At 60.6% G+C, this 16,858-nt stretch overlaps 2 protein-coding genes across 4 annotated transcripts; both read left to right on the top strand.

Moving 5' to 3' along the window:
* Window positions 1-1,535: 1,535 nt before the first annotated feature.
* LRP10 (LDL receptor related protein 10) lies at window positions 1,536-10,302 on the top strand. 3 transcript variants are annotated; one of them, XM_048820692.2, is made up of 7 exons: window positions 1,537-2,656; window positions 3,059-3,088; window positions 3,373-3,511; window positions 3,805-3,989; window positions 6,651-7,491; window positions 7,681-7,810; window positions 8,183-10,302. In XM_048820692.2, exons 1-7 carry the CDS (start codon window positions 2,608-2,610, stop codon window positions 8,672-8,674), a joined length of 1,866 nt encoding a protein of 621 aa, XP_048676649.2. In that variant the 5' UTR covers window positions 1,537-2,607; the 3' UTR covers window positions 8,675-10,302. The 3 variants fall into 3 exon arrangements, with proteins under 3 accessions (XP_074975076.1, XP_048676649.2, XP_074975075.1); XM_075118974.1 differs by having other exon boundaries at window positions 1,538-2,656; window positions 6,654-7,491; XM_075118975.1 differs by lacking the exon at window positions 3,059-3,088 and having other exon boundaries at window positions 1,536-2,656.
* A 1,812-nt stretch (window positions 10,303-12,114) lies between these two features.
* REM2 (RRAD and GEM like GTPase 2) lies at window positions 12,115-16,166 on the top strand. The gene is made up of 5 exons (XM_048820694.2): window positions 12,115-12,343; window positions 12,589-12,854; window positions 13,051-13,124; window positions 13,554-13,761; window positions 14,295-16,166. The coding sequence occupies exons 2-5, from the start codon at window positions 12,608-12,610 to the stop codon at window positions 14,567-14,569; spliced, it is 804 nt and encodes a 267-aa protein (XP_048676651.1). The 5' UTR covers window positions 12,115-12,343; window positions 12,589-12,607; the 3' UTR covers window positions 14,570-16,166.
* Window positions 16,167-16,858: the final 692 nt, after the last annotated feature.

Genomic DNA, 16,858 nt, shown 5'->3' with positions numbered 1-16,858 from the left:
GGATGTCTGGGTGGGTGGATCTGGGTGTCTGGGGGGATAGATCTGGTGGATAGATCCGGAGTGTGTGGGGGTGGATCCGAGGGTGTCTGGGGGAATAGATGGAGCGTCTGGTGGGATAGATCTGGGGGTGTCTGGGGTTGGATCTCGGATGTCTGGGCGGGTGGATCTGGGTGTTGGGGGGATAGATGGGGGGTCTGGGGGATGGATCTGGGGGTGAATCCTGGGGTATCTGGGGGGTGAATCCGGGGGTGTCTGGTGTAATAGATCAGGGGGTATCTGGGGGGTGGATCTGGGATGTCTGGGTGGATGGATCTGGGAGTGGATCTGGGTGTCTGGGGGGACAGATCAGGGGACTCTGGGTGGATAGATCTGGTGGATAGATCCAGGGTGTGTGGGGGTGGATCCGAGGGTGTCTGGGGGAATAGATGGGGGGCTGGGGGGATAGACCTGGGGATGGATCTGGGATGTCTGGGTGGGTGGATCTGGGTGTCTGGGGGGATAGATGGGGGAGGTCTGGGGGATGGATCTGGGGGTGGATCCGGGATGACTGGGTAGATGGATCTGGGGGCGTCTGAGGGGTTGGATCCAGGGGTGTCTCGGTGGATAGATCCAGGGGTGTATGGGGGGATAGATCAGGGGATGTCTAGGGGGATAGATCCGGGGTGTCTGGGGGTGGATCCGGGGACGTCTGGGGGGATAGATCAGGGGATGTCGGGGTGGGAGTGGTGGATCCAGGGGTATCTGGGTGTGTAGATCCGGGGATGTCTAGGGGGATAGATCCGGGGTGTCTGGGGGGGATAGTTCGGGAGGTCTGGGGGAATGGATCTGGGGGTCTCTGGGGGGTGGATCCAGGGATGTCTGAGGGATAGATCAGGGGATTTCTAGGGGGATAGATCCGGGGTGTCTGGGGGTGGATCCGGGGGTGTCTGGAGGATAGATCAGGGGGTGTCGGGTGGGTGGATGCAGGGGTGTCTGGGGGTGGATCCGGGGGTGTCTGGGGGGATAGATCAGGAGGTGTCTGGGGGGTTGGATGCAGCGGTGTCTGGGGGATAGATCAGGGGGTGTCGGGGGCGTGGATGCAGGGGTGTCGGGGGGGTGAGCTCACGGAGTAGCCAGGCAGACGTGGGTGGTGGTTGAAGACAGGCAGACTGAGGGAGCTGGGGCAGGAGAGGGGGGGCTGTGGGGCAGGATGTGGGTCTCTCTCATCAGCACATTTCCCACCATCGGTTTGTTCCTCTGGCTCTTTGATCCTGTGGCTGCTGATTCAGCCTCCTCTGATTTCGCTAAGCGAGACCTCGACCCCAGCTGGGGTCAGACAGCGAACCCAGGAGTCCTGGCTCCCAGCCCCCCTCAACCCCAACCACTACCCCACACTCCCCTCCCAGTCCTGGCTGGCTCCCAGCGCCCCCCCCCCCAAGTCAAGGACCTTGGCTGTTTTATTTAGCAGCAGGACAGGACAGACAGTGTGTGTGGGGGTGTTGAATAAGAGCCAGTGGGGGTGGGGAATGGGGGGGCGTGGAGGGAGGGGGGAACCCCCTCTCCGCACCTCCCCCTCCTCCCACTAGGTGGCGCCAGAGGCTGTAGGATGGAGATGGGAGGGAAGTAGGTTCTTAAAGGGCAATTCTGGGACCCCCCCTCAAAAAAACCAGGACTCTTAAAGGGCCGGTACCGCAATTCTGGGACCCCTCCCAAACCAGGGCTCTTAAAGGGCCGGTACCGCAATTCTGGGACCCCTCCCACACTAGGGCTCCTAAAGGGCCGGTACCGCAATTCCTGCCCCCCGCAATGTTAGTTATGAACATTTCCAGCCATTGTTCAGTGGCCACTAGGGGGCGCCGAGCGAGGAGTTGAGAGTCCGTGTAAACAGGAAATTGTGCACACGGGGAGCCCCGCAATTCTGAGACCCCCCCCCAAGGGTCTTAAAGGCGCAGCAGCGCCCTGCCAGAGCGGGGGGTGGGCACTGAGACCTTTGAACCCCAATACCCAGCCCCACGAGGGGGAGGAGCGTGCGGGGGGGGCGAGTTAAAGGGCCAGGAGCATCACTGGCAATGGGGGAAGGGAGGCAGCTTCTTCCCAGACCTATAGGCGCCACGCCTCCCCCACCCCAACTGCGGTACACACACCTAGCCCCCCCCCCCCGGAATGAGGGGTCCCTGGGCGAGGGGAGGGTTAAGGGGAGTCTCCCGAAGGGGGGGGGGAAGCAGGAGGTCACGTGACCCGGAAAGTTGCAAGGCAGGAAGCGAAGGACGGAAACAAAGTTACCAGCGAAGGAGACGCGCGACGGGCGGGGGGTTCTAGGCTCGGGACCGGACCGGACCGGACGGGGGGGTTCTAGGCTCGGGACGGGACGGGACGGGGCGGGACCGGAAGGAGGGAAGGAACCAGCCCGACTGTGAGAGGGGGTGAAGGCCCCCACACGAATCCCTGTCCCCCCTCCCCGAACGGAAGTCGCGGGGTCGGGGCCCTCCAGAGCCGGGCGGGGGGAAGTCGGGGAGCGCGGAAGATGTGCGGGTGTTAGGGGGGAGGGGAATCCGCCCACCGACCCTCCCCCACCCCCGGATCCTCTGGGGGGCAAAAGGAGAAAACCGGGACCCCCCCACCCTGAAAATGTCACCACTGGGGGCCGCCTGCATCCTGCTGCTGGGACTCGTCTGGGGTAAGAGATGCCGGTGCCCCGCACTCCCGACCTGCAGCCCCTGCCCCCCCCAGCCCTGCCCCCCCCAGCCCTGCCGGTGCCCCGCACTCCCGACCTGCAGCCCCTGCCCCCCCCCAGCCCTGCCCCCCTCAGCCCTGCCGGTGCCCCGCACTCCCGACCTACAACTCCTGCCGGCTCTGCCCCCTCCCCCCCCAGCCCTCCCAGTGCCCCGCACTCCCGACCTACAACCCTGCCCCCCCAGCCCTCCCGGTGCCCCGCACTCCCGACCTGCAGCCCCTGCTGGCCCCTACCCACCCCCAGCCCTGTTGGTGCCCCGCACTCCCGACCTGCAGCCCCCTGCACGCCCCCCAGCTCTGGGTCCCCCACTTTTTTCTTCTTATCCCAGTTTATTTTCCCCCCTAGAAGCTGCTTCCTACACAGAGAAAGACTCGGGTGAGTGGGGGGGGGGGCTGAGTGTGAGAGGAGGGTTCTCTGGGGTACAGAGAGTGGGATTGGGGTGCAGGGCTTGGGTAGGGGAAGGACAGCAGTTGGGGGGCTGGTGGGGGGAGGGGGAAGGGTAGGGATTGGGGTGCAGGGGCTGGAGGGAGAAGGGGAGGGTGAAGGGTGGGGATTTGGGGTCACTGGGTGGGGTAGCACTGTGATTGGGGGGCTGGGTGTAGGGGAGGGGGCACGGGGGGGTCCATCGCTGACCTCTGCACCCCCCCGTTCCTTCCTAGCCACCTGTCATGCACCCCTGGAGGTGCGGGGGGAGCGCCAGGGGCTGATCCGCAGCTTCCCCCCCCGGCACGGCCGCCTCCTGCCCAGCAAGTGCACCTGGGTCATCCTGGCGGGCCCGGAGGATGTGGTGACCATCAGGTGAGAGACCCCTCAGCCCCCTGCCCCACTCCCTCAGTCCTCCCCCGGCCACCCACCTCCTCCCCCACTCCCTCAGCCCTCTCCTCACTCCCCCCACCGGCCATCCTGTTCTGCCCCAGAGAAGAGCAAAACCAGTAATTATCCCAATTAACCTCCCTCCCCGCCCTGGCCCTGGGGCCAGATGGGAGTCAGCGCCCCAGAGGGGAGAGGCCCCATACCCCACCCCCTACCCTGGAGCTGGCGCCCCCTGGAGGGGAGAAGCCCCGTACCCCTCACCCGCCTCCTCTCCGCAGGTTCGAGCGGTTCCAGTTGGCGTGCGGGGAGGCCAAGCTCTACGTCTGGGCTCACTCCTACCCCCACCAGGCCCTCTGCGGCTCCCGGCTCCCCGCCCCCCTGGAGTACAGGGGCACCAACGTCACCCTCAGCTACTGGCGGAGCTGGACGGTGGCTGAGGGCTTCCAGCTCCGCTACGAGAGAGGTGGGGGCGCAGCTGGGGAATGGGGCAGGGGGTGCACCTGGGAGGGGTGGGCAACTCGTCAGTCTGTCTCTCCACCCCAATGTCCCGCTTTCCACTTATCCCTATCCGACCCGACCCAACCATCCATCCATCCCCACCGGCCCCGACCAACCATCCATCCATCCCCACCGGCCCCGACCAACCATGCAACCCCACCTGCCCCGACCCTACCATCCATCCATCCATCCCCACCCGCCCATACCCAACCATCCATCCATCCCCACCAGCCCTGACCAGCCATCCAACCCCACCTGCCCCGACCCATCCATCCCCACCCGACCCTACCATCCATCCATCCATCCCCACCCACCCATACCCAACCATCCATCCATCCCCACCAGCCCTGACCAGCCATCCAACCCCACCTGCCCCGACCCATCCATCCCCACCCGACCCTACCATCCATCCATCCATCCCCACCGACCCATACCCAACCATTCATCCATCCCCACCGGCCCCGACCAACCATCCAATCCCACCTGTCCAGACCCGACCATCCATCCAACCCCATCCCGACCCGACCAACCATCCAACCCCATCCCCACCAGCCCCGACCAACCATCCAACCCCATCCCCACCAGCCCCGACCAACCATGCAACCCCACCTGCCCCGACCCATCCATCCATCCATCCCCACCCGACCCTACCATCCATCCATCCATCCCCACCCGCCCATACCCAACCATTCATCCATCCCCACCAGCCCTGACCAACCATCCAACCCCACCTGCCCCGACCCATCCATCCATCCATCCCCACCCGACCCTACCATCCATCCATCCATCCCCACCCACCCATACCCAACCATTCATCCATCCCCACCAGCCCTGACCAACCATCCAATCCCACCTGCCCAGACCCGAGCATCCATCCAACCCCATCCCGACCCGACCATCCATCCAGCCCCATCCCCACCAGCCCCGACCAACCATCCAACCCCACCCGACCTCACCATCCATCCCCTCCCATCCATCCCCACTGGCCCCGACCAACCATCCATCCATCCCCACCGGCCCCGACCAACCATCCATCCATCCCCACCGGCCCCGACCAACCATGCAACCCCACCTGCCCCGACCCTACCATCCATCCATCCATCCCCACCAGCCCTGACCAGCCATCCAACCCCACCTGCCCCGACCCATCCATCCCCACCCGACCCTACCATCCATCCATCCATCCCCACCCAACCATCCATCCATCCCCACCAGCCCTGACCAGCCATCCAACCCCACCTGCCCCGACCCATCCATCCCCACCCGACCCTACCATCCATCCATCCATCCCCACCCACCCATACCCAACCATTCATCCATCCCCACCAGCCCTGACCAACCATCCAATCCCACCTGCCCAGACCCAACCATCCATCCAACCCCATCCCGACCATCTATCCAACCCCATCCCCACCAGCCCCGACCAACCATCCAACCCCATCCCCACCAGCCCCGACCAACCATGCAACCCCACCTGCCCCGACCCATCCATCCATCCATCCCCACCCGACCCTACCATCCATCCATCCATCCCCACCCGCCCATACCCAACCATTCATCCATCCCCACCAGCCCTGACCAACCATCCAATCCCACCTGCCCAGACCCAACCATCCATCCAACCCCATCCCCACCAGCCCCGACCAACCATGCAACCCCACCTGCCCCGACCCATCCATCCATCCATCCCCACCCGCCCATACCCAACCATTCATCCATCCCCACCAGCCCTGACCAACCATCCAATCCCACCTGCCCAGACCCGACCATCCATCCAACCCCATCCCGACCTGACCAACCATCCAACCCCATCCCCACCAGCCCCGACCAACCGTCCATCCCCACCCGACCTCACCATCCATCCCCTCCCATCCATCCCCACACGACCCAACATCCGTCCATCCCCACACAACCCAGCCATCCATGCAACCCAATGCAAGCATGCATCCGTCCCCCACAACCTGACCATCCATCCATCCCCACACGACCCAACCCAACCATTGATCCATCCCCACACGACCCAACCCAACCATTGATCCATCCCCACACAACCCGACCAACCATCCAACCCCACCTGCCCAGACCCAACCATAGAATCATAGAATCATAGAATATAAGGGTTGGAAGGGACCCCTGAAGGTCATCTAGTCCAACCCCCTGCTCGAAGCAGGACCAAATCCCAGTTAAATCATCCCAGCCAGGGCTTTGTCAAGCCTGACCTTAAAAACCTCTAAGGAAGGAGATTCTACCACCTCCCTAGGTAACGCATTCCAGTGTTTCACCACCCTCTTAGTGAAAAAGTTTTTCCTAATATCCAACCTAAACCTCCCCCACTGCAACTTGGACCATCCATCCATCTCCACTGGCCCGAACCAACCATTTCACCACACCCGCCCAGACCCAACCATCCATCCCCACACAACCTAACCCGACCCATCCGTCCGTCCTCACCCACCCCGAACCATCCGTCTATCCATCCATCCCCACACAAACCGATCCAACCATCCATCCCCTCATGACCCAACCATCCATCCCCACATGTACCCATCCCGATGCAACTGTCCCATCCATCCCCGTGCAGTCTGTCCATCCCTGTCCCTGTTTCACTCTCTCTCTCTCATCCCAGCAGGTCCCCTCCTCTCTGCCTCACCCCCATCTTGTAACCTGACCCTGAATGATTTCTATGGCGTCTTCTCCCCACCTGCCTGGCCTGGGGGCCCCGCTGGTGCCCTCATCCGGTGCCGCTGGGCCCTGGACCCCCACGATAGCCGCCCCCTCACTGTGCTCTTCACCACACTGGACCTGGCTCCGAACGACTCCCTGGAGGTCTACGAGGGCCACCCAGACCTGCCGGCTGAGCCACGGCTTCTGCGGCGCGTGGATGCGGCCAGCAATGGGCAACCAGTAGTGGTGGAGTCGCCCTCCAGCCGGGCGTGGGTGGCCTGGCAGGGCCTGGGGGACCACGGCTTCAACGCCACCTACCACGTGCGTGGGTTCTGCGTGCCCTGGCAGCGGCCCTGCGGCCAGGGGGATGAGGCCCGGTGCTACGGCGAGGCGGAGCGCTGCGATGGCATCTGGCACTGCCCAGATGGGGCAGACGAGGAGCGCTGCCCAGGCTGCCCAGAGGGGAGCTACCCCTGCCGGGCTGGTGCTGGGGGCCCCTGCTACGCGCCCGCCGACCGCTGCAACTACCAGACGCTGTGCCCAGACGGGGCGGACGAGCGGGGCTGCTGGCGCTGCCAGCCCGGCAACTTCCGCTGCGGAGACGGGCGCTGCGTCTACGAGGCCTGGCGCTGCGACGGGCAGCCCGACTGCACCGACGCCTCCGACGAGGCCGCCTGCCCCTACGCCCTGCCCCGCAAGGTGGTGGCCGCCGCGGCCATCGGCAGCCTGGTCTGCGGCCTCCTGCTGGTCATCGCGCTGGGCTGCACCTGCCGGCTCTACGCCGTGCGCAGCCAGGAGTACAGGTGGGGGCGGGGCCATGGGATGGGCGGGGCTATGGGATGGGGTGGAGCTCTCGTGTGGATGGGGGCGGGGCTATGGAGGGGTGGGATCAGAGGCAGATGAACCCAGGGCTGGGGGGAGTTGTGAGGAAGGGGGGCAGTGGGGGGGAAAGCCCCGGGGTCACCATCTCACGCTCTCCCCCACCCCTGCAGCCTCTTCGCCCCCCTGTCCCGCAGCGACGCCCAGCTGGTCCGGCAGGAGGCGCCACCGTCCTACGGGCAGCTCATCGCACAGGGGCTGGTCCCACCTCTCGAAGACTTCCCCACCGACAGCCCCGGGCAGGTGAGACGCATCCACCCTGCACCCCACTGAGCCCTCCCCCGTCCTCTGAGCCCCTCACGGCACCCACCACAACCCTGTCTCCACAGAGAGAGGCCCCCACTCCAGCCCCGCACCCTGAGCCCCCATGACCTGGCCCCCGCCGAGCGACCCACCCCACACTGTGCCCTCCACTGAGAGCCCCAGGGTGGTGACCGCCTCCTAGGTCTCCACACCCCCTCCCACAGCCCCCCCGGCTTCCCCACAGAGACCCTGGGGCAGATGACACCCCCTGATCCTCCCCACCCGACCCCTGAGCCCCACTCCTGGATCCCCAAGCATGGGGGGCTCCCTCCCCCTGGTGCTGACCCCCCCTCCACCCCTGTCTCGTTGCAGACGTCGCTGCTGGGGAATCTACGCTCTCTGCTGCACCTGCTCCAGCATGAGCCGGTGGGGGGGCGCCGGGCCCGCCGGCCCCCCCGCCCCCTGCGCCGTCTGCTGCGCCGCCTACGCCGCTGGGGGTTGCTGCCCCGCTCCGCCCCTGCCGCCCGCCCCCCTGCTGCCCCCTCTGCCCAGCCCCCGCCGGACACTGCCAGCCAGGAGGAAGGGGGGGCGGCGGGCGGGCCCGATGAGGCCCCGCCCCTGCCACAGAAAGTCCCGCCCCCTGGGCCAGAGCCTCCCACGGCCCCACCCCCTGCAGGCCCCCAGCGGCTGCCCAGAGGGGTGATGGGGGCCCTCCGTGGGTGCCTCTTCCCCTCCTCCGAGGGCCATGGGGAGCCTCCGAGCTTCCCACCCTCCCCCGTGGGGGAGGACGACGTGCTGCTACTGCCCCTGGCTGAGTCCCGCCCCTGCCCCCCTGCCGAGGACGATGACCCCCTCCTCACCTGAGTGCCTCCCGCCGGGCCGCATCGCCCTGAAGAACCCAGCGGCCAACGGGGAGAGCGGTTAAGCCACCCCTGCCACCAGCAGGGTTCAACTGGGGTGGCAATATTTGTGAGGCAGTCAAAAACTGGCCCACAAAGGATGGTGCCATTGCACATTGCCTTTAAGGACTTAATGCTAACTGAGCAGCGAAAGAATATTTGCCTGCCCGTCAAAAAAGCTCTTCAAGGGAAGAGCTTTGTCAGACATTGCCTTTAAGAACCTGGTGGCTAATCGGAGAGCAGGGCAGCCGGGCAGGGTTGAACCAATCGCGCCCACCCCCAGAGGCCACATCTGGCTGCATCTGAGCGGAAGGAAAAATATTTGTCTGGCAGTCACAAAAGGCTCTTGAAGGGGATGTGCCCTTTCAAAGTCTTTGTATGGCTGTTCTAAAGAACGTCTTAAAGGTGCTGGAACCCTATTAGTGGAGGAAAGAAAAGGCAGTCAAAAAATACTCTTAAAGGCAATGGCTCAGCTGGCAGTTATTTTCCTCTTCTATGAGTCGAAATTTTCTATAATCAATCATTTTTTCCTACCTGGGTTAGAAAAATGAACCTTTGCACATTTCTTTTTGCAGTGCCTGATAAATTAATCTTTATGGTCAGCAAACCTTGTGTGTGTACGCAGGTTAAAAAAAAAGGTCTTTTAAAGGCAATGGGCAAAGGGCAAAATCTGCAACATTTTACTCCCCGTTTGCTAAAATGTTGTTCTGATTGAAACAAAAAAATGAGAAATGGGCAGAAAATGAATATGTGAGTTTATGTAGCTGGGATTCTCTACGCAAAATATTTACATGGCTGTCAAAAAAGAAAACTCTTAAAGGTAATGACCATTTTACCTCCTCAAAAGATTGTTTGACGTCATTGGTTTTTTAAATATGACTTAGAAGAGACAATGTGCATTTGTATTCAGCTGACAAATTGAACAGTGATTCTGAATGACAAAAGATATATGTGGCAGTTTATATATATATATATATATATATATATATATACACACACCTAAAGGCAATGACTAAATCTGAAAGATTGTCGGTCATTTTTGATAGATTTTTAATATATATATGTGTCGTTTTTGTGAAGAAGGTGAGGAATAAGATGAAAAGAAATGTGTGTGTCTATGGATGTGGGAAATTCACTTGTGAGTCTTGGCACCAAATATTTGTATTGTAAACTGATTTTTCAAGGCAATGGCAAAAGCATTTAACCAGCTACCGCGAGAGAGGTGTTGTTTTTTTTTGTGTAGTTACTTTTTTAAATTCAAAATCGGAAGCTGAATTTTCACAAGTTCCATGGCTACAAAAGCTGGATTTGATTCTCAACCCAGCTGCTTTGTGTTGCTGGGTTTTTGTTGTTGTTGTTTCAAATAAGCTTCTTAAAGGCAAAGTTTGGATCAGAAAAAAATACACCAACTTTTGGCAGTGACATTTTATTTGGTTTGCGTGTTCGCTTGTTTGTTTTGTGCAATTATATTTGAAAGAGAGGAACTAGGGAGAAAATCAAGTTACAAATCTGTGCCCCAGGACATCGAGGTGGGGGATGTCAGTGTAAAGTATTTGCCTGGCCATTAACAAATAAAATAAACGCAAGAAACAAGTGGGTTTATCTGTACCCATAAATTAAATAAAAATCCGCCGTGATTCACCATACAGCTTACTTGCAAAATACAACGGTGAGACTGAAAAATGTAACCAGCTCTGGTAGAGAACTTTTAAAAAGAGAAAAAAACCACAATAAATGGGTGCATCAGTGTATGCAGCCTAGGAGAGGCAGTGCAAAAATTTGTGTGGCAGACAAAAAATAAAATACTCTTAAAGGTAATGGCTGGGGTGGGGGAATTTAACCAGGTTTTTCTGAAGAACTTGTTTTATTTAAAAATGAGAAATAACTGGAAAAATAAGATTAAAAATCTACATAGCTGCAAAATTAGAATTGAGGAGGCGGTCAAAAAATCAAATATTAAAGGTAAGGGCCAAAATGCAAAATTGTAACCAGCTCGTTTGTCCATCGTTTTGTAAAAAGAGAGACAATAAATTTGAGCATCTGCCTATGTAAAAAATAAGATGAGAATTCACACGCAAAATACTTCTGTGGCAGTCAAAAAATACAAAGTTCTTAAAGGTAATGGCCAGGTGGAAAATTGGAGCCATCTCTCCTGCAGCGATTTCTCTGGGTGTGAGGGACCCGGGGGTTGCCAGGCCGGCGGTTTGACGGCAGGTGGAGGTTCCTGATTATTTTGGTATATTTGGCCTGGAGGCTCCAGGCCAAGCCGATTTCTTGTTAGAATTTGGCCTATTATTGTCTGTTCAAATTATTGCTAAGAATTCAAGGAAAAACACCCTGAAGAAGAAAAGCTGGTGAGGGTTTTTCCTCCCCTCTGAGCAGAATAACTGGCATTTAATGAGCAAGAACAGGCCAGGAGCCGCACTGTCCGGAGTGACAGCGAAGGGCCTTCTACTGCTGCTACCTAGGAGAGCCCCCCCCGTAGAGCGAGGGGCCACTTCAGCTCTGGGGGCCCTGGGTTCAGCTCCTACTTCTACATGCACCTGTCTCTCCCCATCCCCCCCATCTATCCATCCCCCCCATCCATCCATCCCCGTACCCCCCATCCATCCATCCATCTATCCATCCATCCCCCCCATCCATCCCCGTACCCCCCATCCATCCATCCATCTATCCATCCATCCATCCATCCCCCCCATCCATCCCCGTACCCCCCTCTATCTAGCCCCATCCGCCCCCAGATAGATAGATGGATAGAGGGGCGGGTGTGGGCTGAGAGAGGGGTGGGGGGATGGATAAGGGGAGGGGTGGTGGATGGAGCGGAGGGGGAGGGGGAGGGGGAGGGGGAGACGTTGGATGCTCTCTCTCTCTCTCTCATTAGCGGCTCACTCTCATTAGCTGCTAAGGTGGAAATTATTCAATTAGTCACGAGCGGGAAAATGCCGGGGAGGTTCAATTACCGCCTGCGCGGGCGGGCGGGGAGCGAGTCTCCCAGCGGGGCTGGTTCCTGAGCGCCCCCGCGGGCTGTGGAGGGGGGGATTGGGGTACTGGGGGGAGGGGAGGTGCAGGGGGGGCTGCAGACTGGCGCGGGGGGTCCCAGGAAATCCACCAACGGGGCTAGTTCTTCCTTCCCAGGACCTAATCACACCAGCCAGTCCCCATGCCCCCCCGCGTCAGCCAGGGAACCCCCCCCCATAACCCCCCCTCCAGCCAGGGAACTCCCAGCCCCATCGGTCCCCCCACCCTCCATACCCCCACCGCCAGCAAGGGACCCCCCGCCCCATCGGACCCCCCAGTCCCCTTGGCTCCCCCACCCCGCATACCCCCTCCAGCAAGTTCCCATGACCCCCCCAACATCGGTCCCGCCCTCCCGCATCAGCCGGCCACCGACCCCCTCCCAGCTCTCTGCCCCCGCGTCCGGCGGCCCCCAAGGGCTCCAGGGCTGTCGCTGAGGGGGGTCCCCTGCCCCCCTCACGCGTGACCTCACGGGGGCGGGGCGTCCCGCCGCTGGGCGGGGGGGGCATTTAAAGGGAGCCGCTTCCCGGCCGGCTCCGGAGAGACGCGAGCGCGGGAGACGGAGGCAGCGGCAGGAACCAGCCCCGGGACCCCCGGACCGGACCGGACCGGGCAGCAGGTGGGGGGCGGGGGGATGGATCGAGAGATGGGCTCGGGGGAGGGGAGTCGAGGGGAGATTAGGGGTGCTGGAGGAGTCGAGGGGCCCTGGGAGTGCTGGGGGGAGGGGGTTGGGGTTTTGGGGGTGCTGGGGGCGTTGATGGGGGACTGGGGGTGCTGGGGATGGGGGTACTGGGGGGAGGGGAGGTGCTGAGGGAGGGGGTTATTGTACTTATTTAATCTCCCCTCTCGCCTGTGCCCCCCCAGCTCTGCCCCCAGCCCCCCCATGGCGCTGCCCCCGCTGGGGGGGCTCCGGGGGCCCCGCCGGGGCAGCCTGCCCCTGCCCTCCAAGCACCAGCTGCGGCGGGAGGCAGCGGTAGAGGAGCCGGACTCGCCCCCCGAGTCGCCGGGGGGGTCTCTGGGGGGGCCCTACCGCGTGGTGCTGGCTGGCGAGAGCGGCGTGGGGAAGACGGCTCTGGCCGGCATCTTCGGGGGGCTGCCGGACGGAGTCCCCCGTGAGGACGAGCACCCCGGTGAGTGCCGCAGGAGTGGGTGGGGGGCAGAGGCGGGAACTAGGGTCCCCTGGCTTTGTTGGGGCCCCTGCCCCAGGGGCGCTGTCCTGTCTCACGGGGGTGGGGGACCCTGGCTGTAAGGGGGGGCCCACACCCCCCAGCCCCCCGTGGCTCTGGGGAACTGGCGCCCCCCCCAATTGTGGCTCCCCCCCCCTAGCGGACACGTACGAGCGCCGCCTGTCGGTGGACGAGGAGCACACCACCTTGATCGTCTACGACATCTGGGACCAGGTGGGACCTGGGGGGCCCAGCACGACCGGGGGCGGGGCCTCACATCCAGTGCCTGCTTTGCTGATTATATGCAGAGCTGTGCACGTGACGCATGGGGTTGGAGTGAGGGGCTCTGCATGTAGATTTATGCAAATGATGCAGACAATTGGGGTGTGTGGAAGGCATGCAAATATATGTAAATTAACGCAAGCTTGACCGGGTTGGTCGTGGGCCTATGCAGGCCAATACACGCGGATCATTGGAGGCAATTGGGGTAGCATGTAAATTTTATGCAGATGTATGCAAATGAATGCACGAGGCTGGAGGGTGCATGACATGAACTAGCCAATAATGCTCTGGCTGGGGGAAGGCGGGGCCTCACTTAAAGCATGCAGATCTATGCGGCTCTCCAGGTGCTGACGGGGGTCCTGGGGGCACCTCTCCCCCCAGGGCGAGGCGGGCAGCTGGCTGCAGGAGTCGTGTCTGCAGACAGGCGACGCCTTCCTGCTTGTCTTCTCGGTGACCGACCGGCGCAGCTTCAGCCGCGTCCCCCAGACCCTCCTGCGCCTGCGGGAGGGGAGCCCCCACCCCGACCCGCCCGTCATCCTGGTGGGCAACAAGAGCGACCTGGCGCGCTCCCGAGAGGTCTCGCTGGAGGGTGAGTGACCCCAGAGGATGCCCAAACTGCCCTGATCACCCATCCCCCGGTGGGTCCCCTAAAGTGCCCTGAAACCTGCCCTGACCCCCCAGGGGGGCCCCTAAATCACCCTGAGCCCCAGCCCCCAGGGCCCCCTCTAAAGCACCTGGAGCTTATCCCCAGGGAGGCCCCAACCACCTGCCTGAGCCCCCCAGCCCCTGGAGCCCCCCCCAAACCACCCACACACCTGCATGACCCTCCCTAGCCCCTAAACTACCCTGATCCCCCCCCAGACCCCTCCAAACTGCCATCACACCTATTCCCACCCTGACTGACTATCTCCTGAGCCCCCAGCCTGCCCCCTGGCTACCTGATCCCCAAAACCTCCTATGCACCCCCCAAACAACCTGAGCCCCCTCCCCCTCAGTTCCTAGGGACCCCACAATCTACCCCCAGTCCATAGAACCCCCCCACTGACCCCTGCTCAGCCCCAGGGTGGGAGGGGGGCAGCTGGGCACAGGTCACTAATGTGGCCACTTGGCCCCGCCCCCCAGAGGGCCGCAGTCTGGCTGTGATGCTGAGCTGCAAACACATCGAGACGTCGGCTGCGCTGCACCACAACACGCGGGAGCTATTCGAGGGGGCCGTGCGCCAGATCCGCCTGCGCCACCGCCGGCCAGCCGGGGACGGGGGCCAAGGTGGGGGCCCAGGCGGGCGCCGCGAGAGCCTCACCAAGAAAGCCAAGCGCTTCCTCTCCAGCCTGGTCCCGCGCAATGGCCGGTTCTTCAAGCAACGCTCCAAGTCCTGCAACGACCTCTCCGTGCTGTGAACCAGCCCTTTAAGAGGAGGCCTCCCCCACCCGCCAGTGGCTGAACCTTTAAGAGCCGCTCCCAGGCGGAGACTCCCACAATCCCCCTGGCTTCGTACCTCCCCAGCCTCCGGTTTGCCAGCTGGGTGAGACTTAATTTTTGTCTGCCGTAGTTGCACACCTCACCTTTAAGGGGACATTAAAGGCACCATGTTTAGTTGGACAATCGGGGACATTGTGTGCTGGAGGTTTTTTTGTTTGCCATAGCCACGCACTTTTCCCTTTAAGAAGGTGTTGAAGGAGCGGTGGCAATGGGACACACCAAGATTTTGTTTGCCGCAGTTGTGCATGTTGCCTTGAAGCCCCATGTCGTTGGAGAGGCCTGGCCGCCTTTGCGCTGGTTTTTTGTCTCTTTCACCTTTAAGAGGGTCTTAAATCTCAGCAAGAGTTTTTAAGGTACCACCTCCAAGTGGAATTTGCTATTTGCCCTCCATGTTTGCACATCTCACCATTAATGAATGGGGTATTAAAAGGCCCCTCCCAGCAAAAAGCTGTTTTATTTGTCCACCACATTTCTGCCCTTCACCTTTAAGAGGGGCTTAAAGATGCCACCTTGGAACTCTTTGAACAGGTGCTGATGGATGGCTTTAAACTGGATTTAATATTTGACCTCTGCAATTGTGCACTGCACCTTTAAGAGGATTTTAAGGCATGGACTTTGATCAAGACTTATTATTTGTCCTCCACATTCCTGAGCCTCCCCTTTAAAGTGGCTCACGTTGAATACACCGACCTGAGAATGTTCTACTGAGACCCCAGGCGGCTTTGTCCTGAACTCAGTATTTACCCTCCACACCTGTGCAAGTCACCTTTAAGAGACTCTTAAAGTCACCAAGTGGGGAATGAATTAATCAGCTACTTCAGCGCCTTGTCCTGGAAGCTTTATTTCTTTATTTACTATCCTCCAGATTTGTGCACTTTTCCTTGCACGAGCTCTTAAAGGTACTGACCTTCCAGTCCTCCAGATTTGTACCCCTCACCTTTATGACGCTCTTCTTAAAGGCGCCTCTGTGGGAGCTGGCTGCCGAGGCCAGAGATGGAAAACTTCCTACTGGCTTGCCATACGTGGGCACCTCCCCTTTAAGAGCATGCTAAAGGCACGACTCAGGTCACATTTTCTGTGCCTAGCTTTGTTCCTGGAAGAATGAATATTTGCCCTGCTGGTCTTCGATATGCATCTTTAAGAAGCTCTTAAAGACACAGAGTGGGGGAACTTTCACTCAAACACAAGGAGAGGACTACTTTGGGAACCTCCCCTTTAAGAGACTCTTGAAGGCACCGACTTAGGGGATCCTACTGCCCAGACATTGTGATTTGGCCATGTACACCTCCCCTTTAAGAACAGCCAAAAAAGCACCAACCGGACAGCCTGCCCCTTTGAGAGAGAGAGACTCTTAAAGGCGCAGGTGGATTCTCCCCTCTGGGTCTCTGCTTTAATCTCCCAGGGACCCCCCCAACACCTCGGTCAGGCTCCCGCCCCACTACCCCAACTCTGGGGAAAGGAGGCCATTTTGGGGGCATGGCCTCCTGCTCTCAATTAAAGCCCTTTTCTACCACAGCTGAGAGCTGCATCGTTATTAGGGGAGCCAGAGGGCCTGGGGGAGGGGAAGGGACAGGGGTTGTGGGGAGTCGAGGATCCTCCTGAGCCCTGGTCATGCTCCTTGCATTAGCTCTAGGGGCAAATGGGCTGAATGGTGGGGGATCCTTGTCCCAGGAGCCCCCCAACCCCTGTCCCCTGGCTGCCATGGGCTGCTGCCCAATTCCCCCACCCCCAATCTCTCCCAGCCCTCCCCCCCACCCACCAATTCTCAGCCCCAGCCCCTACCGCACCCACCCCCCCAGTCCCACAACCCCCCCCTCACCCCCTTGCTCCTAGCACCATCCCAGCTCTTCCCCCCACCCATCACCTGGGGGGCACAAAGCTCAGCCCCGCCCCCCGCCACTAGGACGGGGGAGAGAGTCAGCAACAAAGAGAAGTAACTGCATCCTGTTGCCATAGAAACTGAATCCCATTGCCATGGAAACTGCATGGTGGTGCAGCCTAGAGGTTGCCATGGAGATGGGTAATGTTACCAAAGCAACCGAGCAGTGGCTGCAGGGGGTCATCTGGCCTCTCCCAGTCAAGGGTGCTGGGGGGACCTTCTATTTATAGCCTGGCCCTCTGCCCCCCCGCGCACCTGCCTGTGGGGGCAGCAGGTGACTCAGACTGACATGGGCACAGCCCAGAAACAGCCAGAGCTAAATCTGGAG

The sequence above is a fragment of the Caretta caretta genome, chromosome 13 (genome assembly GCF_965140235.1).
Source record: "Caretta caretta isolate rCarCar2 chromosome 13, rCarCar1.hap1, whole genome shotgun sequence".
Lineage (NCBI taxonomy): Eukaryota > Metazoa > Chordata > Testudines > Cheloniidae > Caretta > Caretta caretta.
This window is presented reverse-complemented; position numbering and strand designations above follow the sequence as displayed.